Source organism: Electrophorus electricus, chromosome 6 (assembly GCF_041902795.1).
Source record: "Electrophorus electricus isolate QZ-2024a chromosome 6, ASM4190279v1, whole genome shotgun sequence".
In the NCBI taxonomy this organism is placed as follows: Eukaryota; Metazoa; Chordata; class Actinopteri; order Gymnotiformes; family Gymnotidae; genus Electrophorus; species Electrophorus electricus.
In genome coordinates, this window is record NC_137502.1 from 12,979,837 (window position 1) to 13,006,409 (window position 26,573).

At 38.1% G+C, this 26,573-nt stretch overlaps 4 protein-coding genes across 7 annotated transcripts; 2 read left to right on the forward strand and 2 right to left on the reverse strand.

Annotated features, from left to right (window-relative positions):
- The first annotated feature begins 406 nt into the window (after positions 1-406).
- rcn2 (reticulocalbin 2) lies at positions 407-6,123 on the forward strand. Of its 3 annotated transcripts, none has more exons than XM_081715552.1 (8): positions 407-766; positions 891-1,028; positions 1,774-1,876; positions 2,034-2,230; positions 2,327-2,440; positions 2,581-2,605; positions 2,878-3,020; positions 3,124-6,123. In XM_081715552.1, the coding sequence occupies exons 1-8, from the start codon at positions 737-739 to the stop codon at positions 3,265-3,267; spliced, it is 894 nt and encodes a 297-aa protein (XP_081571678.1). In that variant the 5' UTR covers positions 407-736; the 3' UTR covers positions 3,268-6,123. The 3 variants fall into 3 exon arrangements, with proteins under 3 accessions (XP_081571678.1, XP_081571679.1, XP_026864567.2); XM_081715553.1 differs by having other exon boundaries at positions 2,881-3,020; XM_027008766.3 differs by having other exon boundaries at positions 408-766; positions 2,581-2,674.
- On the forward strand, positions 5,471-13,065 carry pstpip1a (proline-serine-threonine phosphatase interacting protein 1a). The gene is made up of 15 exons (XM_027008764.3): positions 5,471-5,609; positions 6,638-6,738; positions 6,829-6,903; positions 7,067-7,101; positions 7,204-7,310; positions 7,647-7,709; positions 8,527-8,631; positions 9,051-9,096; positions 9,388-9,467; positions 10,116-10,214; positions 10,313-10,409; positions 10,570-10,657; positions 10,805-10,887; positions 11,790-11,884; positions 12,348-13,065. The coding sequence occupies exons 1-15, from the start codon at positions 5,577-5,579 to the stop codon at positions 12,483-12,485; spliced, it is 1,245 nt and encodes a 414-aa protein (XP_026864565.2). The 5' UTR covers positions 5,471-5,576; the 3' UTR covers positions 12,486-13,065.
- Positions 13,066-14,207: 1,142 nt separating this feature from the next.
- On the reverse strand, positions 14,208-18,855 carry tspan3a (tetraspanin 3a). Its single transcript, XM_027008765.3, has 7 exons — positions 18,648-18,855; positions 17,135-17,326; positions 16,911-16,985; positions 16,544-16,645; positions 16,266-16,418; positions 16,041-16,124; positions 14,208-15,171 (listed from the first exon to the last, which is right to left on the reverse strand). The coding sequence occupies exons 1-7, from the start codon at positions 18,708-18,710 to the stop codon at positions 15,079-15,081; spliced, it is 762 nt and encodes a 253-aa protein (XP_026864566.1). The 5' UTR covers positions 18,711-18,855; the 3' UTR covers positions 14,208-15,078.
- Positions 18,856-24,364: 5,509 nt separating this feature from the next.
- On the reverse strand, positions 24,365-26,521 carry ch25hl1.2 (cholesterol 25-hydroxylase like 1, tandem duplicate 2). Of its 2 annotated transcripts, none has more exons than XM_027008824.3 (2): positions 26,356-26,521; positions 24,365-25,938 (listed from the first exon to the last, which is right to left on the reverse strand). In XM_027008824.3, exon 2 carries the CDS (start codon positions 25,800-25,802, stop codon positions 24,963-24,965), a length of 840 nt encoding a protein of 279 aa, XP_026864625.1. In that variant the 5' UTR covers positions 25,803-25,938; positions 26,356-26,521; the 3' UTR covers positions 24,365-24,962. The 2 variants fall into 2 exon arrangements, with proteins under 2 accessions (XP_026864625.1, XP_026864622.1); XM_027008821.3 differs by lacking the exon at positions 26,356-26,521 and adding an exon at positions 26,033-26,348.
- Positions 26,522-26,573: the final 52 nt, after the last annotated feature.

Consider the following 26,573-nt stretch of genomic DNA (forward strand, 5'->3'; position numbering starts at 1 on the left):
ATGTTACACTGCTGTTTAAATACTGTAGGTCTATAAAGCTATTTATTGTCTGGCTGCTGAGATTTATGTCAGTATATATGCATATACTGCATCGTCTGTCTGATTGTGAACGTATCTGTATGACAGTATAAACAAATATCCTGATGTCGATGCGGCAGCACAAAGTAAACTGTGAGCTACTGGTCTTTTTGTTTGTTTGTTTGTTTGCTTGCTTGCTTGCTTGTTTTATTTAACACAAAAGTACGGGTCTGCCTACCATATCTTACTTAACCAGGAGACGGGCTATGTTCGTGCATGGATACCGTTAGCCTGTGCAGTACTGTAGTAAAGTCATCAAGCCAATCGAAGAAAAGTGCTCCAGGCCAACAGGGGGCAGTACAGTTCGGTAACGTAATATCAACCAGAACCGAAGTAGACCTGTATGGGTGTTCATTGATCAAAATCAAGATGCTAGTTAGCTAATCTTATTTTTGTGCATGTGTTGCTACTGAATGGTCCTTTAACAATTGTTAAGTTATTTATTGTAAATTGTATTAAATGTTTTTTTAAATCTCGAAATTGTGTGACAGTAACAAAGTTTTCCATTTGTAAAAGTTATATTCGTACATCCCGATAGTTGGAAACGATCCGAAACTTTTCAACTGGAGTTTTGTAGCTAGCTAATATGGCGTAGTTCAGTTGGTCTAATCAGCTGTTTAGCCATGTTTGGAGCATAACCTGGCTATAGCAATTACAGATGCATGCAAGATTACCTTTTGTTAAATGTGTACGTACAGCTTGTCATTCAGTTTGTCATTCTCTTACTTTATGCTGCTGTTTACGCATACTTAAGTAATTTGTAGACTGCCATCAGTGGTCTGTGGGAAATCTTGTTTGTTTTCCTTTGGTAGATTACGAATATGAAATCAGAAATCGCAATTCTATTCCTTGCGTTGTGCTGCGCATCAGGAGACACCGGCCACAAAACGGTCGAGGCGGACCGCTACCCAGGGCACGAACATAACGCAAATGCTTTTCTTGGCTCTGAGGTAGGAATAGACAATGTATCTCGGACCTTTTGTGGAATGTTTAGGAATGTTTTATTCTGTACTCAGTGCGTCTATGCTTTAGCTGCATTTGAAAAGCGCTGCATAAACAACACCAACAAACCTACATTTAAAACCATCCAATTGACAACTGTATTTCGAAAGGTTACTAACAAAAGCTGTATACAGTCTATTGGAAATTATTTGAAGAATGGAAAAGCACAGAATTTTATTTGTATCATTTCAAGGTCTACATAAGTATGGGAAAAGGGATAACAGCCATGATTATGGATGTTGTAATTCTATGTACAACAATAAAACACATTTTAATAAATTTAGAATTGGGCTATATCGGCAAAATGGTAGAAATTAGCCTGGATTCAATTAGTTGCAGCCAGCCACTGCTTTCATTTGAAAAAGCCTGCATCTTCAGTCTGTTCTAACTGAAAGAGAGCGATAAGTAACAATATATGCATTCTAGAGCTTTCTAGCTTCTGTTACAACCCAAAGCACTAAAGACTGGGTGAACTTCAATCAGATTATTCATGAAACAGGGCATCATAGGGAGGCACAACATACACAAGGTACAAGCATAGTCAAGCTGCTGATTTCCAGGTACAGTGGTATCAAGAATGCATGGATTATGGAACATATATGGTGATATTGACCTGATTTATATGAATAAATAAAATTTAGATAGTTTTCGGTATTTGTAGGTTTCATTAACACTCGATATCTCATTGTTTAGGATAAGGATGAAATAAAGAAACTGAGTCCAACTGAGCAGAGGAATAAAATGGTGGAGATAGTTAAGAGAATTGACACTGACTCAGACAAATACCTGACTACAGGTGAGAAAAAATCAAATTGATTGTGATGTGAAATTCATTCAATTTTTAGGGGAAGAGCAAGATATAGAGATTTCAAGAAACTACAAAAAGATCATCTCTAGTGTGTGATAAAGTTCTCTTTCAAAATGCTACAGTCCATTTTTTGTTGCTTTGGCAGAAGAGATCACTTTATGGATACAGAAGGTGTACAGAAGCTATGCAATGGACGATGCAAAGGAACGTTTCCCAGGGTTTGACACAAACGGTGATGGTCTGGTGTCTTGGGATGAATACAACATGGTGATACATGGCCACACTATTGAAGTGGATGAAAAGGCTGTTCTTGAGGACCCAGAAGAAGAATCTCTCAGATTTGTATTTGAGCACTGAATTATTTGATAATTTTCTGATTTTAATTTTCTGATTTTAATTATTTGATGGTTATATTATTTCAACTAACTCTATTCACAGCTTCATTTGAAAGAAAAAAGGCGATTTGACTTTGCTGATGTGGATGGAAACCGAGGCTTGAATCTGCCAGAGTTTCTTGCATTTACACATCCATCCGAAGTAGACCACATGGCTGTAAGTTACTGACACTGCACTGCGTTATAGTGCATTTGCTGCTTCTACTGATCTGAATGATGTATGGTGTTATGTAATTTGCATGGCATCGTTGTTTGTCTCATGCTCAAACATTTGGTTGTGCGCTATTTTCACCTCAGGACTTTACAATTGAAGATGTGTTAAGTGAGTACGATTTGGACAAAGATGCATTTATCAGTCTGAGTGAATTCATTGGAGATCTCCGAGCAAATGGTAAAGGCTAAGCTCCATGAAGAAGCCTTTTTTAGTCTTTTTGCAATGTAATAAAGGATTTAATACTCAGTACTCGTCATGAATAAATAAAAGTATTCATTTTTATTAAACTGAAGTTAGTTCATAGCAGTGCTTTAGCAGCTACTGTCTGTCAGTGTCTGGAAATGGTGAGCTTGCATGGATTTATTTGTCTTGGTTCAAAGAAGGTGATGAGCCCTCACAGTGGGAAATTGAGGAGACGGTTCGCTTTAAAGACCTTTATGACCAGGACAAGGATGGCAAACTGAATCGGGATGAGCAATTGCGGTGGGTTGCTCCCAACAGCTATGGCTCAGCACGAGAAGAGGTCAGTATACAACACCCAAGCCATCAATAATCAAACCTTTTTTGGTTTATTACCAAACACTCCTAATAGATAGGCTATGCTTCCATTCTCCTTTGATAAATAGGCTGTTCATCTAATCAAAGAAATGGATCAGGATGGGGATGCAAAGCTCTCAGAAATGGAGGTTTTGAAGAACCAGGACATTTTTATGAACAGCGAAGTGACAGACTATGGCAGACAACTTCATGTGTCACATGATGAGTTATAATATTTTTTGTCATCGTCACAATTACAATTATTTTTACATGAGAGAAATGTTCATTTGTGAAAATCTTTATAAAACCTGAACTATATTTAGACGTACTAGAAGTATTGTACTGCACTAAATGTTTGAAAGGTATTTCAAGGGGTTATATTACTGTGTCAGGTATGAGGGTTGTATATGGTAACTGTATTTTTCTCCTTAAAGTAATCTATTTGACTCTGAACAGCATGGCAGGTGTGACACTTATCGGCTTTCTATGCCACACTGCACTTCACACCTCTAGATGCTGACAGCTAGCACATAACCTTTAAAAGTTAATCATACCATGACTGCTGATGAATTTCTCAGCAACACAGGCCTAATCCATACTAACATGGGTAAATTGGCACATGCCACACACGTGTTCATCCATTTTGCATTCATCCACAATAAAATAACATGTTCCTCCAAAGAAAGCATATGGTTTCAAATCTGGTCTCAGAAGTGGGTAATTCTGAAAATGCAGCTTTGGTGGTGGTGTTGTGGGTGGGTGAAAAGGAAAAAATGGACTGAAAACACAAAAACTGTTTTTCAATTACCCACAGTTAGTGTGGACTAAACCTCAGTTGTACTGATACAGCCGAACATTTTTTTTGTTTGAACGTGGGAACAAACAAACAAACAAATAGTAAAACATAAAAAAAAAAAAAATGGAGTTGTCCAAGTTTGTTAATTTTAATTTTGTAAAGCATCCCTTCTGTAACATTAATACTTTAATACCTGATATCAAATATAATAATTTCTGTCTATTTTTTTCATCAACAAGCTCTGATGATTGAAGTTAACTGACATGAATAACCTTATCATATTTTTTGTTAACAAACATTATCAACTATACATTTCTACATCCTAAGAAGAAACTCAAGATAAATCTTAAAACTGCAAAAATGTAGCTGTATCTGCACAATAACTATTACTTTGATGATGTAGATGTAATTAACAGAAGTAGTTCTAGTCTTCTACTTCATAAATTGTTCCATGCACAACCCCATATTTCAGTTTCTTGTGGTGCACCATGCACCACAAAACATGGTTCCCCTTTCACAGTTTTCACAGTAAAATATTCTCATAATATTTTTTGTCAACCTTTTTGTTACCCAGTCTATAAAGATTTAGACGGGTCACTTCTCACCACTACTGCTTACACTAAGCAGTAGTGGTGAGAAGTGACCCATCTAAATCTTCATCAGTGGTTATGAGGGGTTTAATGTTTTTAAAAGCCTTGTTTTTATATTTGGTTGCCAGATTATCTTCTGTTATACTCACTAAAATATAAGTGTAAACTATGATTAGTATTGTTGTTTTACATCTTGGGTCATCCAAAAACAAGAAAATGCATAAAATAGACATACTGTGTTTTGTTTTGGGTAGCAATGTTGATGTAGGGTGCAGTATTCTAGGGCTAAAGTATGAAATTCATTAAAAATAATCACCACAATCATGGATGGCTTCCCAGATCATGACAACCATCTGCAGAGTGGAAAGCCTGCATGAAGACCCCACATGCTGCTGGTCTTTACCACTGGAATGGATTTGAATGATTTCACGAATCCTTGAAATGGGGAGGTGCATGTCTCAAAAACCCCTACAATGGTCTATTTCACAGCCTTACATTCATTTACATAAGCCTGGTGTAGGTGCTTCCATTTGGTATAATTTACTGTAATAGACATATTTTACTTTGTGCAGGTTGTGTTGAAGGAAATATCAGTACTTGATGTTGATGGTCTTCTTTTAACTTTATACTTTGGTGAATGCTTGTATAAAAAAAATGAGTGATAAATCATTTATAAAGTCAAAACAGTCAAAGCATTGTGTAACTACCAGGGTGGTGTGAAGAATGGGCTGTAGTGTGGTTTATGGTTGCAGAGGTGTCTGGCAGTTATTTTAAATATCCGAATTACACACAAACTGTGCTATTACCCTGCGTTTTCAGTGCAATTCACTGATACTTAATAAGTTCTAAAAGCCCCACTATTTCAGTCTTGCCCTATCCACAATTCAAAGGTTGAGTGAATCAAGCTGTTATCTTTCCACTACCCTTTCTGTGGTTAGTGACATCATAGAAAAGTTCTTCCTTATTTCAGTCCACAATGCATCACAAATGAAGTGCTGTGAAGTTTCTGGTTTGCTTTGTGTATTTTCCGATGCCTTTTATTACGGAATTTGTACTATAATATTTTTCAGTTAATGCAGAACTGTTTGCAGGGTTTATATTCCTGTTAGTGTTGGTGGAAAAAACCCCTACAAAAATATCCTGAAATTTGGACGAGATGACACAGTTGCAATTCAAAAATGCTTTCTGGGTAAGTGAGCTGGTGTCGTCCTTGCTGCACATCTGTGTGACTTTCAATCTGCATTCATAAAGCTTTATTTATTGATAAGATTTTTTTTTTTTTGGCAGCAACCCACAATAACTACTTTACATTCATCTGATTACATAACTGAGTTTTGATAATTGTTTTGGATACCTTTTATGAGGGACTCTAAGCTACTTTTAACGCATTTCAGCAAGTTCAAATATCTTCACTATACTATTCTCAAGCAGATTGGGGGTTTTGTAACCTAAATGTTTCCTCTGATGTCCATTATTAATTTCAACACTATCAAATGAAACACTCATAAACAGGTAATCCTTTTTATCTGCATAGAAATAGTAATGAAAAGGTGATGGAAAATAATGCTTCACCTTAAATTGCATTTAAGAGTGGCGGGATTCTGATGACATTGTTGGAAGTAGAAAGCACTGATGTTATGTATTGATGATGATGTGGTGAACTGTTGTGCTATCACTGTGATTAAAAAATGGTTTTAAATGCATGACCTAGTTCAGTTGTCAGAGCAGCAATCTTCAGGTCAATATAGAGAGCTTCTTGGTTGATTTGCATCATAGGTCCTGCTTCACAAACATGTTTCAATCGATGTATGAGAGGATGGTCTGTGGTAAAAGCCCACTGTTAGATTTAAAATGAGGACAGCAAGAGGCATACAAAAGCACAGAATCAAACACAGTTATGTGAAAAATTGATGAGATTCAGACATCGTATGACAAGATTAATTGTCTAGTCCACATTTGGAAAAGTATATTTTCCTGTTGACTCCAGTATGAGTAATTCAGCTAAATTCCATAATTGTAAATAAATAACCTCATAACACATGAAGTATAGAAAAAGTAATATTGTGATTTAGAACAATATAATTGTGATAATCAGGATTTAATGATATAATTGTATATTATATCCTCTGGACATGAATTTCCTGCTAAGTGCAAGATTCCCATACAGTTACATGTTCTAGAGATGGTTAGAGAAAACAATTTCTCTTTTGATGCTAGGGCACTGAATTCACCAGTAATGCTGGCTATGAAATCCTCACCCAAAGGCTTTATGATGGTCGGCGGGCTTGCAAGGACATGGAGGAACTTTTGAAAATGAGGTGATGATTCATTCATTCTTTTGACTTCCAAAACAAAATTCTATACCCAGTGGATAATTCTTGGTCAATGGTGGCTTCTGCTCAACCTAGGGCAGTAGCAGAAGAGAAGTATGGAAAGGAGTTGATCACTATTGCACGAAAGGCTGGAGGCCAAAGTGAACTAGGGTGAGTGTACAGAAAGTCAGATATAATTGATAATGCCATAAATAGATGTCCATTGTTTAGCAAGCTGATGTAAATTTAGGCCTGATAGTGTGCAAATAGAATATTTAGGTGAGCTATACCTGTTTATATAAGTAATACCTTTTTATCTCAATTCTTCCTATAGTACTTTAAGAGCATCATTTGACCAGCTGAAAGCACGTGAGTGGCAAAACAATATTTATTGTGATGGCATTCAACTTGGTTTTTATTCTTGAGCTAGCTTCTTCATGGTCATTGATACTGAATTATCATTCTTATTAGAAATCGAGAGCATTGGAAATTTGCACATACACCTCTCTGGGATGTTAAAAGAAGAAGTCAAGCGCATGGAGCAGTTCAGAGAGCGTCAGAAAGAGCAGCGAAAAAAGGTACTTATAATATCTCAGTATGCAGTATAAACTGTACTCAACCAAACAAATCTGCTGCACCTAAACCTTTTTTGCATTTGGAGGGTTGTTTCTCCACACTGAAGAGACTTCTCTATTACCAGCCTTATAAGACCACAGGATTTATTTTTAATTCTCCCCACCCCCCAGTAGTTCTTTCTAGAACAAACTTTGTTTTTAGAGTCCTAGTGTGTTAACATTAATCTAATATGGAAAAAAAAAAAGTAATTATTATTTTTCCAATACCTGTGCTCATAACTACCAATAACTTTAGAATACTAAAAGTTTTATTTGCTTTTTTAAAAACGTTTGTGGCAGTTTGAAGGAATTATGGAAAAAGTTCAGAAGTCCAAAGTATCTCTCTACAAGAAAACTATGGAGGTGAGTCAACATCTGTATGTCCTACACTGTTTTAGTAATTGTCGTGAAATCTGGGTTTACCCTGAAAAAAAAGATAAAAATATTGCCACTTCTAAAAAGGCTTGTTTTCCAATGGTCCCTATGTTTTACATGCAAAGATACATGCTTGTTGACTTTGGTTGTTATGAGCTCAAGGAAATGCTAGTTGAGCTGTGACAATGAGAGAATGAGCAAGCAACAGCACAGGAAGAGGAAGGTGCACTGTAGAGTGATTTAAATCGGGGTGCACAATTTCCATGCAACAGTAAAAATGTGCATGTATGCGGACAGTGGAGGGTGGCTCTTCAAAACTTCATCCAGGAAGTCGCACTTCTCTGCTTGATAAATATATCACACATGCACGCTTACAAACACACACTGTGTTTCACAATGTTAGGCTTCCTTAATTCTCAGGTCTTGTAATTTCCTCAGAATAGACTTCTATTGGGTGTCCTTATTCTTATGTACATTGCACCTCTTGCTTAATATTACTTATTAAAGTTTGGTTTCACAACCTCCTGGATTGTATTTTAATCCACATACTTAAAACACAGTTAGAGATCTTACACAACAATATCCATTAGCATATATCTACATAGCATTGCCCTAGTGCATGGAACAAACTGCTGTATATTGCATAAATTAGTTTTAATCTTTGAATTTTAAAAGAAGCATCTGAATAACACCAATTATGTACTACACTGCAAATGAGTAGGTACCTAGCTGTTTTTCAATGTGGTTTCTTTAAGCCAGAGACATAAGTGGCCCATTTAGCACTTAAGCTCTTTCCTTCTCACAGTCAAAAAGGTCCTATGAGCAGAGGTGCCGAGAAGCAGATGAAGCTGAGCAGGCTGCTGAAAAGATCAACAGTTCCACAGCCACTACCCCCAAACAGGCTGAAAAGGTCAAACACATTTACCTATAGGCTCTGCTATAATCCCTGTTTCTCTAGGGTGTGGCAGAAAGTTCTGAAATATAACCTCAAACATCTGCTAGTCAGGTCTATCTTGCAGCAGAAATCCCTGGAGTTTTTAAGTACAAACAAGCTTTGCATCATGTCCAACTTTGTCATATCCTGTGTAAAAAAAAAAAGATACTTTTCATAGTTTGCAGATGTCTGTTATGATGAGATGCAAAGGGTTGTTTTAAACCTAAATAGTCTGATAAAAAAAACAAACACACATTAAGAATAAATATTAAACATTAAGGAATGCTTTTTTTTTTTGCTGCCCTGCTTGCATTTGCTTTTTAAATCATATGCAAACATGTAGTAACATGTAGCCTGAAATATCTTTCATAATAACTACCCTGGGCCTTTCACAGATACAAACCAAGGCCAAGCAGTGCAGGGAAGCTGCAGGAGAGACAGGTGAGAACACATTATTGTTTGCACTCCAGCCAAATTGTAATACTTTCCTGAATTGTTGTAACACAAGAAAGATCTGAAAGAACACATTTCTAATCAATGGAACATCTCTTGTTATGCTGTAAACATAACAAACAGAGGAAGTAGAGGAAGTAATATCCAGCTAGAATCTCCATATATTACACTGACAAATGAGTTGCTAGAGTTCTTAGAAATGAACTAAATTCAGTGTAACTGGCTTTGATGTACACACCAATGCTTACACTCATGTCAAACATGATCTCTGTTGTTCAGAGAAACAGTACATGTCAAACATCGATCAGCTGGACAAGGTTCGACAGGAATGGGAGACTACACACGAGAGCACATGTGAGGTATTGTTAGACCATTTACACATTTGCATTCACCTGTCAGCTAACACCATTTAGGACAGCCAACACTATTTAGCATCACTAAACCACAAGGAGCACGACATACTTTTTTTTAGCTCCCTCAGTGGTTAAGCTAGTGGTTGACTAGTGATCAAAAAGTTGCCAATTCAAACTCCACCACTGCTTAGTTGCCACTGTTGGGCTCCTGAGCAAGGCCTCAATTGCTGAAGCCCTCAATTGCTGAAGTGGTACTCAGTCAAAAGTGTAAGTCGCTTTGGATAAAAGCGTCAGCTAAATGCCGTAAATGTAAATTAAATGTTTTGCCTATCAGATCATATTAATATTAGCTTTGCTATATCACCGTGCACTGTACATTGTTTAGTGAGCTACTTCAGTATGTGTAAATTTGCTATAATCTTCTCTGTTACAAATACTAATCTATCTCATGAATTGTCTGAAGAAAAAAAAAAGTTTAAAAATAATTTGACCTTGATTCACTGAATATTACATCTCTACCCTATTATACCACCACTAACCCAGGGAGACCACAGCAAATATCGCACCTGTGGCTTCAGGGACATTTGAGGCCTGAGGGCCATTTCTTGTCTGTCAGTTAAGCTCCTCAGCAAGTAAACTTGCTGACTTTTACAGGTCTTTCAACAGCAGGAGGGCGATCGTATCAACATTTTGAGAAATGCTATATGGGTCCATTGTAACCACTTCTCAATGCAGTGTGTCAAAGATGATGAGGTAGGTGCATTCTGTTTTAAACCTATCAAACCAAAATACTATATAAGATTTTGTGTAGATAAATATAAAGTGATCTTTATAGACCTGTATTTTTTTAGTGCTATGAGGAAGTGCGGACAGTACTGGAAGGATGTGACATCGCAACAGACATCAGCAGCTTCGTTGAGATGAAAAGGCTAGGAAATAGTCCACCTGGTTAGTGTCTTAGTAGTGGGCACTGACCTCTGCTTTCATCCAGTATACTACAGAATACAGTCCAGTCTGTGTGCCTCCATTCTATTTCAGATTCAAACGTTTTTAAGTTGGGCAAATGCTGTTAGTTCTATAACGTGTTTTTCTCCATCTGCTCCTCTAGCACCTATCATATTTGAATACTATTATGACCAAGAGCGCTCAGGAGAGAGCAATGGCACAGCCCGCTTTGCAGGAGGGGTGATGAAGAAGTATGTAATCCACTCATGACTTTGAGTCAATAACGTTTTGCTCCAAAATATACATAAGTGAACTCTCCTCAGATGTGTTTCATTAGATTCATGCACATCTATATTTAAAATAAAAAAATGTAGCCTGTTATGCTGGGTTGTTTTTAGGTTTTCGAGTCTCTTGCAAGGCAGTTGCTCCAGTGGTTCCAAAACCACCAATGACTCTTCACAATCATTAGCTCCTTCTGCAGGTATGTTATTTGTGAACATAATTTTGCCAATAAATGACAATGATAGAACATGAAGGGCTCTGTTTTCATGTCACTAATATAATGAATGATGTCTGTGCCCTCCTGTCACTACTCCATTACACTTACCATTTTTGCACGTAATGCTTCTGAATGCACCTGCATGAACATAACAGCTGTATTTTGGATGCTCCCTTATGATTTGACGTAGGATATTGCAACATAAAAATAGAGCTCGTGGTTAGACTTTCTACATCCTACTTACATAATCTGTTGCTACATTCAGGAAAGGTCATGAAAGATTCTGCTATTTTTATATAACAACTGAAGGGAATGTTTTACCTGTGGAAAGGGGGCAGTGATAGCTTAGTGGTTATGGTACTTGACTAGTAATCAGAAGGTTGCTAGTTCAAGCCTCTTAATAATTGAGGCCCTTAACCCGCAATTGCTCAAATAGTACTGAGTCATAATTGTAAGTCGCATTGGACAAAAGTGTCAGCTAAATGCTGTACATGTAATTTAATGATAGAAAAATCCACAAAATGTTAATGAAAGCTCATGAAGACCATTTAGCTGACACTTTTATCCAAATCAACTTTCAATCATAACTGAGTACAACGTGAGCAATTGAGGGTTAAGGGCCTTGGTAAGGGGCCCAACTTGGCAGTGGTAGGGCTTGAACCAACAACCTTCCGATTACAAGCCAAACACCTTAACCACTGAGTTATCACCGACCTCTTCAGGTTTTCACTCCTTATTTGTGGTGGATCCTGAGGATGCCGTTGGTCCACCACAAAGTTTTAACAGAACTCATGATGGTATATACAGGATTCCAATATATTCCAGTGTATTTTAATATAACATTAGAATTCATTTATGCCCCTTTTATGTCTAATTTATAACAGAATCAGATGGACTGTATGCCTCCATTCCTGTGTTTCCAAATAAAACTGACAGCCAGGGGGAGCAGTACCAGGCTCTGTATGACTACACTGCTCAGGTTGGTTGTAGTGTTGTGTGAGATCAGTTCTATAATTTCTTTCAAAATAGCTGTTAGAAAGGTATTTTTCAAAGGGTAGCTGGGCCTAAGTTATGAAGGGACATTTACCAAGAACTCCCAAAAACACATGCAGTGTGTATTTGTATGCTGTTTGAGATTCCTAATTTCAGGAACATTGGATCAGTATTCATTCATTTTAAACAAAAGACAGAAGGCTGAAACATGGACAAACTTACTCAAAGTTCAGACAACATTTTGTAATCCATAAAAAGCATTGAGTATAAAAAAACACTATTGTAGTACTAGTGACCAGTAGTGATTACTGCATGACATCAATTTAGTTTCTCTTTATTAATGACATAACAGAAGCAACAGATGTATTATATCTCTGGCAGATTTGCTGAAAATGTACAGTATATGAGCAAAGAAATGGCTGAATAAAATGTTTTGTGCCTCTCTACAGAATGCAGATGAGCTCTCCATCTCAGTGGGAGAGGTGCTACAGGTGGTGGAGCAGGGTGAAGACGGCTGGTGGACGGTGCAGAAGGACGGCCGGAGTGGCCTCGTTCCTGGTTCCTACCTGAGCCTCACCAAGACATGAAACAAATTCACCACAGAGCTAGACCTCAACAAGGTCCTGCATGGGCTGAAGCACCCTCTAGAGGTGATTAGAACTTGTATTCTTAGTGTGTTTGGATCAGCCTTGAACATTAGCCATGACAAATATCAGCATGAATAAATCTCTGTGGGATCTTATCCTAGACCCTAGACTCCTGTTGTAAGACCCTTTAATAAAACATGGTTGTTTGTAAGTAGATAATTGTACTTTTATTAATGGACATACATTATATTTATTTCCTGACCAAAAGAATGTATTTAAAATGGATAAAAGGTAAAAAATAAAATAAAATAAAGATCCAGATACATGCAGGTCATTATGTGTCCTGAACAACAATGTCATAGGATATTGTAATAATATTTGTAAATTGCATGCATATTTACCATTCTATGTTTAAAAACTGGTGAGGTTATTCTGGTAAGTTAGGTGAGTTTTACATGTTGTTGTTGACGAGGACGACCCACACTACAGTTTTGGGGAGCTGCAATGCAGGAAAATTATGACTATACAATGTATATGTCAGCATGAACATGTAATAGATAGGCAAGTCAGCAGTCATCACTTGGGCATTATTTAGGTCTGTTTGTAATAACACATGATATGAAATAAAATTATTTGTATCTTATACACATATATAGTCAAAGTTGTATACTCCATACAAAATGTTTTATTTACTTACCCCATGCCTACAGGATAGCATGTCATGTTTAAATCTTCCCAGGAATTTGATACAAGCATCGTCACACCCTCTGACCTCATCTATCAGCATTAAAAATTAAAGTATGATGCAGTCAAGCTTAATATATTTTAAAGTGAGCGCTGAAGTTACAGGTGCTTTCTATTGAATTCATCACCCTAAAACGCTTACCCTTTTACCAGACATGGGGACAGAGAAGCTCATATGCCATTATACTTTTATAGATGGGTATGGCCTAACAGTGTCCTATTACTGGCTTTTTTTTTTTTTTTTTTTAATCACAACCTTGTTCAGCCTGGAGATTTTCAGTCTGGAGTATTACTTTAGATAACCCACTGTATGCAAAACCACTGAGACTGTGAAATCTACACACACACTAGCACCAGTTTTAGCATTACTTTCATCTATGCAACCTTGTTCAGCCTAGAGTATTACTTTAGATAACCCACTATATGCAAACCACTGAGACTGTACATACACACAATGGCACCAGTTTTAGCATTACTTTCATCTATGCACTACCAGCCTTTTATTATAGCCAAATACTGAGTCCTTTAGTTATCGATGTCCTGAAATTCCACCTAAGTCAGACTTGGGCTTGGTAATTTTACATCACCCTTCCTGGGAAAGGCCTGACCTTTAACATGGTTCTTTGAAGCTCATTGCCTAGGCTTGCAGCCCTCACAAAAGCCCAACAACAATCATGTCTCTGGATGTCAAGCTGCTTTGTCTAGTTGTGAATCCCAGGGAGTTCCTGAAGAGGATGAGACCAGGGAAGAGCTGGCCTCCAACTCTGCTTCTAGGAGTACTGGTAAAGGGAATACTTCAACCAAAATACTAATTAATGAATGGAAGCTAAGACAAACATTAGCCATATTAACATATTTGCAAGCAGTCATTGATTTCCTAATTAAAGTATTAAGAGCTTACTAATGATGCACAGACTCTGCGTGTTTATTTTTTCAAGTGGAGAAGCATAATTTTGTGAAAAATACACGAATGTCTCCTTCTGATGTCAAAATTACGTTTAATTTTTTAATTCTTCCTCTTAACCTATTTACATTCCTTTCACGCTAATATCGTTCTACATCACTACATGATCTTCAAACCAACTTAAAGATCTACAAACTTGCCAGAATTCTAAACTCCACACAATAAGCAAGGCAGGAGAGAAAAGTAAATGTGATAAAATCATTTAGAACATTAGGTAGTGCATGAATTAAATTGCACAAACCGTTAGTTTTTGTGTAAAAAGAAGACTGAATTTACTGATTCTATTAGTTTACTCTGGTGAGATTGAGACCATTGTACTAGTTCACTGGAAGGCCAGTGGCCTGTCTTACACTGTTAGGGTTTCTGCTGATGGGCGGCATCATAGCTGAGACAGTGATAAGGGAACAAACCTCTTATACATAAGAGTATCCCTTTCCATTTATTCACAAGCACGAACTCAATGACACTTGGTAATAAAATATTCCATAGCCGTACACATAGTGCAAATAAACACATGAGGAAAGAATAAATTCCACATTCTCTTGTTCATACAATAATGCCATGTTTCATGTGAGCCAAAATGCTCAATCTTACACACACGATGCAAGAAAGAAAATTCGCATTAAGAAACAAAGAAAATGTTTGATCACAATTTCTCTATTTGGAGAGAACACATTTAAAATAAAACGTAACAATTTGTACAGAAACACACAAATAAATAAAAATCTATTAATTTTGCTTCACCCATCACCAGGGCACAGAGTGTGCAACCCTGCATAAGTTGTACAGCTGAAAGAGTATAAGCTCAGTGTGTCATTACACACTGACAGAACCCTGAGCCCTGTATGTGTGTGTGTGTGATCGTGTTCCCTTAGTAATTCCTCTTCATGCATATGTCCCTCCACTTATCAGAAGCTCATATGCAGGATCCCGGCCTCTACGGCATAACACAACACATGCACACAGCATCCCAAGCATCTAGACAGAAAACAGGGAAAACATGGGGTTTTATTTTTAGGCATCTTTTTATACATATAGAAAAACTGTTCTGTACTGCTGAGGACAGCCCAAGTGACCCCACCCTCACAAAAAACACACAGGCACCACCATGCTTGGTCAGCAAGGACGCAGAGCATCATGGCGGGAAAAAGCACCTAGAATTCTTTATGATAATTAAACTAACCAATGTCACAAAACAGCAGTATAAGTGACTTCTCCTGGAGATGGTGAGTTACCAACTTCTGTAAATAACTGATGTCAAGTTCATCTTTCCTCATAGCTTGGCCAAATACTGTCCTTCTGAAAGGTCTGTAAATATATAGTGTATTCTATCTTAGCCTGAAAACATGTAAAACCCCAAATAAATCTGTGACAGATAAGTTAAATGTCTTTAGCCATGACCTGATCTGGCTTTGTAAATACTCTATTTGTTCATTAAGAAATGTTTTGAAAAAATTGAAATAATGACTGAAAACAACCAAAATTACTTAAGCTTATATACTGCAACCTAACCCCACAGCCCAGGATACTGACCTGTTTCTTACCATGTTAATAATTTAGACTTGACCCGATCAATTTACATGGAGTAGAACTAATCCTCTAGAATCAATGAACATTATTCACAAACTCTGGACCACATTTAGGTGTGTGTCAATGTAACGGCTCTTTAATGACTCTGGGCTATAGTAGACACAAAATGACTCTCTTCTTGAGGTCAGAACTAAAATAATCAGTTCATGCTGACCATTAGATATTACACAAGGAAAGGGTAAAGAGATAAGTCTGATGTTTTTAAGTTAGAGTAATTGTATTTTTGCCCCAGACATCAAAACAGACTGACATCTCACCTGAATTGCAGCAAATGTCAGCGCAGCCCAAATGACATACATCATGATCTCCTTCAGTTTCTTCACAACCAGAGCTTCACAACCCTAATAATTCAGAATAAACAATTTCTCCAATAAATCTAGCTAATAATGAACATGAAATAATGAACACACACAAAACAACAAGAGAAAACAAACACACACACACACACACACACACACACACACACACACACACTCTCTTACCTCAGGGTAGAGGTCTCCTGGGTGGGTGAGGGCACCAGTACAGTTGCTCGCAGTGGGTTTGCAGCAGCTCAGGGGGACGCTGTTGTTCCGAGACTCGTTAAACCAGCGTGTGTTCCTCCAGTCAGAGTAGTTTGTGATTCCACAGCAATGGAGCTTAAACATTAACAGTACACAAACAAATTAATACATTAACAGCATCATGCCAAAGAATGTATGTATGTATGTATGTATCACAGCAGTTCTCTTTTCAGTGAAATGTAAACACCAAACAGTCTCACCTGCCTCTGCACATAGTCAATAGCACGGCTGGGGGCATCACTGTTTGTGCCATTGTATTCATTGTACACCTTCTGGATTGAATGATTGACCTCTTCTTCCACCTAGGAAATGATTGTCTTATGCATTACTACATTTTGCCCTCACACTGAGGCACTCCCAAATGCTCTGCTGTTTTCAACATAGCTTTAATCCCTTTTGTACAGAATAATTATGGATCAACAATGAGAGTATTACTAGTTTAATTTTGTTAACAATCATAATTAAGAATGTCATGAATAACAGACCTGTTGAGACATTCAGTTCACAAAAGATAGCACTGCAACTCCACCTTCAGAAAATAATGACTAGCTTTTGAGCATGACTAACCTTTGCTCTGTAAATATATCCGAGAACCACCACAACCACCTCAGTCACAAACACCAGCATAAGGATGATGACAAACTGGAAGGGAATGATTCAGGAAACAATTTCAACATCCTTTTAGCATTGCTAAAGGTAAGCTTGAGATACATGAACAGGTACGCTAAAACTGTGATTAAGTGCATGAACAAGTATGTGGACAGGGGAACATGGACAGAGCGTTTACTAACCGTGGCTAACCCACAGTGACTCTCCCGGATTGTGGCGCAACATCCAATCAGGCCAATGATGAAAAGGAGAGCGCCGACAGCGATGATGATCACAGCGGGGACCAAGGTGTACACATCCTCAAAGAAGTGATCATAGTCATCATACGTAATGAACACATAGGCACCGACATAGCACAGAATCCCAGCAGCAGCCTGTGGAGAGATGGCATGCGAGAGCCCCACACTAAAAATTAGATGCATGGTATGATTTATGGCTAAAGTTCTATGGTCATAGTATCAGCAGCTGTGTTATACCATCTCCCAATTATATCTTTTCAATAAAAGAAGCTGGGTTCAAAAGCTGCTAAGATATAGTTATTTCATCTTTTTTTCAGGGTAACTGGGTAACAAGCATAACATGCCTCAACTTAGCCTAAAAGGCAGTAGGATAAAAAATGTCCGTAGGATAAATACATTTAATTTTTTTAAAGTCACCAACGCACAGCGCCAACTCTCTACAACTATCAAAAAGTACTGAAAATTAATCATTATCTTTTACCCAAGACGTAACACACGTGAGACCTGTACATTCTCACTCAACAAAACTGATTATTTGGGATCCCACTGCTCATCTTCAAAAAGATGGGATTGCCAGTTGTCCTACTTTTTTTCATCCCTTTGAGTTACCCAGTTTGACCATGAATTTATTTGATTTTATTGCCAACTGAGAGAGCATGATCTCTTCTGTTGGTGGTCTGGATCAACTACGGTCTGAGAAAAATGAGTACACAAAGGAGTATCTAGGCATACTTTTTCCCCCTCGTCTAATTGTAGAAGTGGTAAGACTTAACTACATGAAATGTGCAGGCAAGTTTCTCGTAATACTAGCAAGCTACTCAAATACTCTTCTGATTATCTGATTAAAATAAAAATATAAAAATATTACATTGAATACAAATAAATCACAAATAAATGTATTCGAATCAGAGTGCGATTTAATTTGCCATATATAGAACCATATGCCATATGTATGTTAAGATGCAATAAAGGTGTGTCGTTATATAGTTAGCAGGCTTAGAGAAGACCTTAGCTAAGTAAAAAAGTATCTTCTGTATAATCTCACACAATTGCACCTGCATTAATCTGTTATACTCTGGTTTAAGGGTTAGTAAACAAAGACCATCTGAAAACCACCGGGGTTAAAATAACCTAGCACAACTAGGTTATTTTAGATAGCTAGCTATTCTAGCAAAGTTTTGACAACAGCCGACGATTCACTGGGTGCACGCAATAACGGATATTTCAACAGCATGTTAACGTTTTAGAAAAAAAATAATGCCGCAATCAGCTCTGTTTAGCTATTGTGTCACGGGATGTTAAGTACATTTAACTAGCTAACCATCTATTTGACTGATCCCAGCTAATGGTAGCTGTGAGGAAAAAAATGCTGCGTAGATGCTACCACTTTCGGTACATGCTAGCTAGCTAACCACCAAGCTGACGCATTCAAAATTTAGAGATCGATTTACCTTACCCAGAAAATAAGGTTGAGGAAGACCAGCACAGTCTTTGAAGAAGTAATACCGCACTGACCCATTATGAAATTATGGAACACAATTACGTGACTGTAGCCAATAATCTGGTTGCTATAAACTATAAAATGGCTGGCAATTCCCTGGCGTCCATGCCCTGGTATTCTTGTGTCTGATCCAGTCCTTCTCTGTACCAGCGCTACCAAAGCAGCAGCCTGCTGGATGAGGTCACGAGATACGTTGAGCCTGCTACTTTTTCTGAACATTACATAATGCTACATGGAGTCGCACTGTGATTTTAGCAGAGCTTGACCACTACGGCGTGTCAGTTATTCGCTAAACTAATCGTCCTTGCTAAAATAAGTAAGTACACAACAGTCAAAAAGATAAATATGGTAAGCAAGATCTTTATAATTTTCAAGGTATATAACATTAGTTAAACAAACAGGCAATCAATAAATGCTAATAAATGTTAATAAAAATAAATCAATGATCCAAAACCTAATAATCCACAAATACAACGAGGTAACTGTAAACTAAAATTATACATTAATGTTCCAGGATGACCCAGTTTTGCACTTTATTAATACATAATCAGGACATACCTGTACTTTACTTCAAAATTCAATTTCCTTAAAATGTAGTATTTGGGCACACAAACTTTATGAAACAATGGGTCAAAAACAGAATTTCCAACATTTAAGGAGTCTACAATCGTGGCCATAAGTTTTGAGACTAGCACAAATTTTGGTTTTCACAAAGTTTGCTGCTTCAATTTTTATGGTGGCAATTTGCATTAATTCTAGATTGTAAAGAGTGATCAGTTGAATTGCAATTAAATGCAAAGTCATTCCTTGCCATGAAAATTAATGTAATCACAAAAATCACTGCATTTCAGACCTGCCACAAAATGGCCTGCTGACATCATTTCATTGATCTTTTTGTTAGCTCAGGAGAACGTATTAATGAGGACAAGGCGGCTGATATCACTGTCATGCTGATTAGAAGAGCAGACTGGTTGCTTTAAAAGGGTGGTAGTGGCACCACCCTAATCAGCCATAAGATGGCACCTAATCAGCCATTTACTGTATCATCAAGAACTTCAAGGAGAGGGGTTCAACTGCAGTGAAGAAGGCTTCAGGGTGCACATGAAAGTCAAGCAAGCACCAGGACCATCTCCTAAAGAGGATGCAGCTATGGGATCAGGTTACCTCTAGTGCAGAATTTGCCTAGGAATGGCAGAAGGCAGGTTTGAGTGCATCTTCCCGCACAATAAAGAGAAAGCTTTTGGAGGATGACTTGGTGTCAAGAAGGACAGTAAGGAAGCCACCTCTCTCCTAGAAAAATGTCAAGGACGGCCAGATATTCTGCTGGAAGTATAGGGAGTGGACTGCAGAGGACTGGGGTAAAGTTATTTTCTCTGATGAAACCCCCTTCAGACTGTTTGGGACAACTGGACAAATGATTGACTGGAGAGAAAAAAAGGTGAACGCTACCTGGGTGAACGAGTCCTGTCATGCCAACTGTGAGGCATCTTGAGACCATTCATGTGTGGGGGTTGCTTCTCATGCAACACTGGCATGAATAAGTGATGGTATCAAAACATCCTCCAAGAGCAATTTGGTGATGAACAATACTTTTTCCAGCAAGACAAAGTACCATGTTGCAAGGCAAAAGTGATAACCAAGTGGCTCAGTGAACAGAAAACTGAAATTTTGGGCCAGGAAACTCCCAAGATTTCAATCCCATTAAGAACCTGTGGGCAAACACAGAAACCATGATCAATGCCAAGCACTGATTGGGCAAGAATGGGTTGCTGTCGGTCAATATTTTGCCCAGAAGGTGATCTCTAGTATGCCAAGGGGAAGTCTTGCAGAAGTCTTAAAGAAAGGTCAACACTATTAAGTCTTTGCTTAAACTGTGTAAGTCAATAAAAAGTTAATCTTATGAAATGCTTAATTACTTCACTCTACAATATAAACGTTTGACAAAAGGATCTAAATACAGAGGGCGTAAACATCATTAAAGCCAAAATTTGTCAGTCTCAAAACCTTTGGGCATGACTGTAGACTCAGTCTCAGGGTGACAGGTTGTTTGGTTTGATAAAATGCTACCATGAAGCTGAAGTCCATCCCCCACATTCCTGTATGTGATCAAGGAATGTTGTATGACAATGAGGTCCAGAGCGGTAGCACATGCTCTATTCATCCAGATGGACATGTGGACTGCTCATCAGTAAGCTGACTGCAAATCTGTAGGTTTGGCACAGTCACTAGCGCACAGGAGACCAAAGAGCTTGTGCACCAGTTGCTGGAAACCTTCTGGCACATGAAGGACAAAAGGCAGACCCTCATCTGAAATAAGGAAGTTTTACAATTCAGCTTGGATTAAATTGAGTTATGCACACTTAATCATGGAAACCACACTACTATTTGCACTCACTAAGATATGCTGAATATTTGTAGTGTCTGAAATAACTAGCTGGCTCCATCTTTTGCTAGGCATAAAAAATACTGAATATTTTTTAGCATCTAGTATGGCTTACAAGAGCATTTCCCTGTGGAATGCAGAGGTTGAGGGCTACTTGATGGGCAGTGGAATGGTTGTAGCTTGTCTGTGTGCCACACAGTGCCTCAAGCCTGGCCCACCTCTACTGCCCTAGCCTACTTTTCATTTTTAGTTTGAAAATACTTTTTTCTTTTTTTTTAATCAGTAACAAAACTTTGCATGAGCGTGCAGTTTTCCAAACAGCTTGTGTTGCTTGGGGATGCAGAGTGAATTGAATGAATGGAACTTTACTTTCTAAAGTTAATAACATTCATAGCTGTGTGGTCTTTTAGTAGTAAAATCACGTTCTGGACATGTTGCTAAAACACTAACAGCCATGCAAATTACTCTTTTATGTATCATTTTCTCTTGATGGTCACTAGGAGGCATCAAATACTCACTCATGAAAATGAAAACAACTAAAAAGAAATTGCGCATACAAACGATTTTTTCCCCAATTTTCTTTCATAAATGCTATTTCACGGGTGCCATGAGCTGCACACTTGATTTCCTCTCTGTTTTTATGCCTGTTCACACCCTACGGAATTCCTAAAGCGAACAGGTGCAATGGAATTATAAAAATGGCACTTCAAACCTGTTGTGTTTGTGGAATTGTGGCTGTGGAATTTGGTTCTTTCTTACTCTTCCTAAACGAACTAAGGCATGGTAGATGTTTCGTATTTTATGCAAGGGCTTTTTTAAAAATGTGGGTATAAAAAGGATTCTCACATTTGAGTTTTACTGTGAACAATTGGAAAAAATCATATAGTATATTATAATAGGTGTATCTCATAAGGCATTCATTGAGTGTATGCTCAAGGTAGGTGTTGCTAAGTTTCAAAACTGGGTACACACATGCAGCTATTCAAATTTTAGTCAATAGTTTCTTTTGATCATATTTGATCAAATAATTACTGAATAAAACAATCCATAACACTTTTGCTGGGTTTCACTGGTGTGAGCTACCTATCCATTAATTCAATTATTCATTCATCTCTACCTTTTTTACATTTAATTAACACAATTTTGTCATCTAATAAAGCTTTTATCTTAATTGCTACAAAAAAAGAGTTCTCTGATATTTCAATCAACATGGCATGCTCCCAGTTCCTCCACTGGCCCCAGTCTCACGTGCCTGTCCCTGCTCACATTTCCAGAAGTCTCATGTGATGCTTAAGAGGTGAGAATATCACACCTGTGTTGTTTTATTATTAGATTTAAACAACATACATTAGCAACAAGCACTGACAACAGCTAAAGAAAAACAATGCAATAACAGACTCTTCTTATTTAATTCCTCAATGGTTTCAAGTTTCCTGAGAGGTAGAAGGACCATCTCCTGAAGAAGCAGTATGAATGGGTTATCTCAGCCCTCTTCAGGATGGTGAAGGCAGACAGAGCTGTCCTGACAAACAGAGTTCAGACGTAGTGGTCCACCATCAGCCTTCATCTCCTGATACCTTCTTCACCCAGCTGTTTTGTTTGTTGGTGCCCCACATGGCCATGCAGACTCTTGTGCAGTCAATCTACCATCCTGCAGCCTGTACAAGAAAGCCAGAGGGCGTTTGATCGGCACAGGTTGGAAGAAGGTGGGAGGTTGGTCATAGTTGGTCCTGGAGCTACGGCAACAGACACATGGTGCAGAATTCCATCCAAGCTTTCCCTTGTGATGGAAATTATTACTCGATCATGTATTATCACGTGATTCATATATAATCATGTTAATCCTTTCTCTATGTAATCCTATATGAATAGTTTAGTCTGCACATTCTGTCTTTGTATATTGTGTGAACAAAACGACTGCTGAATCAGCTGCTTCTTGATCTTGCATGTGTCGTGTGACTAATGCTGATAAAGAGGAACTAGCAAACTGTGTCTGTCCTGGTGGAACAGAGCATCCTGGTATGTGCAAAAGTGTTTAGCGCGATAAGGAGCAGGAAACGGGTAAATAGGATAACCGAGCACCCCTCCCTGGGGGATGTGAAGTTTAGATATAAGGAATAGAGTCAGTCTACCCCTTTAGAGCTTTCGCTTTAGAGCATTAGCTCTCACACAGCTGTGTTTTTGTATGTCTTATTTTCTTTATTAAATTATTCTTTTAATCACATCTGACTTGCTGTTTATTCAAAATTCCACCACACCCTACATACAGATGAGTAAATGTACATATAAATTAAAATGATGCCAGTGAAACCCAATGTAAAAAAGTAAACTCATGTTTCTCCATCATGTTTAGAGCACTTTGCCCACAACGACTGTTGACACATATCAGGGAAAGATTTGTGCTCAACACAACCAGTGTAACCTGACAATTGTCCATTACATTATTTCTTTCCTCATTTACACCTTTAATTAAAATTGGATGTCTGAAAATTATTTGCCTCGTTAACCTATTGTGTGATCAGCTGTCATCTTCTGAGGTCTATGCTTTTGAATGTTGAGTCATCCTGACAATGTAGAGTGGTCTTAGCTGTGGAATGTTTCCCACTGGCTTCCCTACCTATAACTCCCCCTCCTAAAGTGTATCAGAGCTGGAGATTTTCCATGACAAATTCTATCTGCTGTGCATGTGCGTTTTAATACATTGTCCTGTGACATGAAGATTGGTAACAGTGCCTCTATGCTGCACCATCAGCTAAAGGAGCAGCCCGACAAGGCCTGGATGAAATATGCAGTGTAGTACCTTGCAGTGTGTCCCTGGTGCTGCAGTACAACATGGGAATGACATAGGCTGTCACAATTCCAAATTTCTTGATTCCTGGTTATGAATGAAGTTACATACTGCCAGCAATATACAGAATAACACTGTTTAGTCCAGACTTTTATTTTGACAGAATTTGATTTATATTGTGAGAAAGACTTGCTAGAATGACAGCTCTGAGTAATGCATATATAGTAACAGTCTCTAAAATTATACTAGTGTATTATATTGGTGTATAGTTGTATAATGTTCCTGTTCCTATTCTGAAACAGATGTATTAGCTTGCTTTTATCTAAGTATACTTATATTTAAATGAGGGCAGGCTCATCGTTATGCTGAATAATTATTGGGCTAGATGATATATCCATCTTCATAAAATGAAACAAAACAAACAAACAAAAAAAGAAAACAGCATATGCTACAGCATATAATATTGACACCAAAAACCATTTGCTAGTATATTTATTTTAATTGCTTTTTAACTATTGATTCACAGTTGCAATAAATAAATAAATAAATAAATAAATAAATAGATAAATAAATAAGGTGGGTGATTGCTGCATTACTTTGCTTCACATAAGTTTCCACTTATTAATGATTTGCAATGTTATTTTTCCACACCCTTTACAACATTTTAATACACAGGATAATACAAACTAGAAACATCACAAAAGGATTGCACTTTATAACTATTAAAGGATATGCATTCACTAGTACTTTTATTTTCATTTTGATATTAACTAGACTACTCTGAGTTTGAGTTTTCACTGTTATCAGGTGAAAGTATTCCTTATTCCTGTTTAATTTCCTTTACAAAAAGAGCTTTTACTTTAGAACAGAATTTATATTCTTAAAATATGCAGAACATAATCTAATTATCTTTAAGAATATTAAGGTTACTACTTTGAGAATAAAAGGCTCAGAGAGATAATCTGCATTGTTACTGTACAGTCTTTTCATTATATCTACTTGAAGAAAGTATTGCACAAATCACTTGCTATAAGCTATAAACCCATGACTTGACTACAATTACAGTTTTAATAATGCATATTATTTAGTTTACTGAGATTTAATATATCTTTTCCTGAGATTTAACAAAACTGAAATCAGCATGTGTGCCCAACAGTTTATCCCAGTGGCTAAAATGGGGAGCAAAGTTAGTATTAGGCTTCTGGTGGTGCACATCATGCTTGCTTGGCCCTCCATAGATGCCAAAGGGAATCAGGCGAGAAGTGGACCATGGGAAGTCATACCCACAGTGGTCTTCCACCGAAACATAGACATGGGCTAACATAAAGGCCCAAGTGGTGAGCAGGTGGCATCTCATCAGCACTGGGTTCAGGGTGGTCCAGAAGCCTACTGTGACCAGCTCCCAGCCCCCAAGGCACTGTGTGGCCAAGGCGAAGGGAGCAGAGTATTCATGGTGGATGGCATGGAAGGTGACATAAAGCCAGCGAACCTTGTGATGCAGGAGGTGCCAGATGAAATACTGCAAGTCGAAAAGCAGGAGGTTTCCTGCCACACCGCCCACAAGCTCCAGTAATGTTGGCGCTTGCTCAGGCAGGGGAATGGGAGGCCTCCACGCCCACTGGGCGACAGCTGCCGGAAACACCAGCAGAATGTGGTTGCGCAGGGTAATGCTGGCGCAGCGGAGGAACATCGTGTGGGTAGGCATCTTGCTTGGCTGAATCTTGTACCGGTAGACAGCTGGCCACCTGTCTCCCATAATGTCGCAGAGCAGGTAGGGTAGGCAAAAAATGAAATAGGATGACACTGAGAGAAATACAGGGAAAAGGGGCGACCTCAGAGTGTCGCAGTGATGGAGCCGCAGGTAGTCCCACAAAGGCTGCAAAATAGAGTCTTGCCTATAGCTTTCCCAAATCAACTCACCAAAATGTGCTAGGCTCATTTTTAAGAATCTGTATACTGCTGGCAAAATAAAAAATTAAATGATGAATGTTCAAAGATGCAGAGTTAAGATCTTTAAAGGTTCCACCATCCAGGGATGTTCAGATGACATTCTTCTAAAATATTTACACCTTCCCCTGTAAATAATAAATTGGTTAAGACTCCAAAACATGAGACCAACGGAAGATGTTTAAACAAAACTTATATATTGCGTTACATTCATGTACATACAGGCCTCGAGAAGAACGTGACTGTTAAGAGTGTTTCAGGGCTGCATGCTCCGTGCATTCGTCTAAATTACTTATTGATCATGCGGCTAGAGAGCGACAAAACTCATTTATGGCCATGTAAACGTTTTGAATATGACAAAATTCCAAGCGGTGTTACAAAATATTTAGAGCAAGACTATTCAGGAGACACATGTCAATTATAATTTAATGTAATTGAATCCGGTAGAATTTGAACCCTATGAACTGTAAGTTTCGGAACATTGCAAGGCAGCGCGCCGTTGAACATAAAAAAATGTTGCGCATCGTTAGAAAGCGTTTGCTTACTGAACGCGGCCCACAACCAGGGTGCAAGGAGGCAGATACGCTGTCATTTGTCTGATGCTGTTGTGGTCGCTTACAACGAACACTCCTAGGTCCGACTAAAAAGCGGAGGGATTCAAACGAGTCTCGGATTTAATCTAACACTGGCTTGAATCTCAAGGTGTAGGAGTATCGTTCGCCACGTAAAAGTTGTGTATATAAATTTCCAGCAGGTGTCAGCA

Coding starts and splice junctions, on each gene's coding strand:
- tspan3a (XM_027008765.3), bottom strand. CDS start 18,710: ATGGGTCAGTGCGGTATTACTTCTTCAAAGACTGTGCTGGTCTTCCTC. Junction 16,986..17,134: donor GTCACTGTGGGTTAGCCACG/GTTAGTAAACGC, acceptor ATTCCCTTCCAG/TTTGTCATCATCCTTATGCT. Junction 16,419..16,543: donor TTGACTATGTGCAGAGGCAG/GTGAGACTGTTT, acceptor TTAATGTTTAAG/CTCCATTGCTGTGGAATCAC.
- pstpip1a (XM_027008764.3), top strand. CDS start 5,577: ATGACACAGTTGCAATTCAAAAATGCTTTCTGG. Junction 7,710..8,526: donor TCTACAAGAAAACTATGGAG/GTGAGTCAACAT, acceptor TCCTTCTCACAG/TCAAAAAGGTCCTATGAGCA. Junction 9,468..10,115: donor CACACGAGAGCACATGTGAG/GTATTGTTAGAC, acceptor TGACTTTTACAG/GTCTTTCAACAGCAGGAGGG.
- rcn2 (XM_027008766.3), top strand. CDS start 737: ATGCATGCAAGATTACCTTTTGTTAAATGT. Junction 1,029..1,773: donor ATGCTTTTCTTGGCTCTGAG/GTAGGAATAGAC, acceptor CTCATTGTTTAG/GATAAGGATGAAATAAAGAA. Junction 2,231..2,326: donor AAGAAGAATCTCTCAGATTT/GTATTTGAGCAC, acceptor CTCTATTCACAG/CTTCATTTGAAAGAAAAAAG.
- ch25hl1.2 (XM_027008824.3), bottom strand. CDS start 25,802: ATGAGCCTAGCACATTTTGGTGAGTTGATTTGGGAAAGCTATAGGCAA.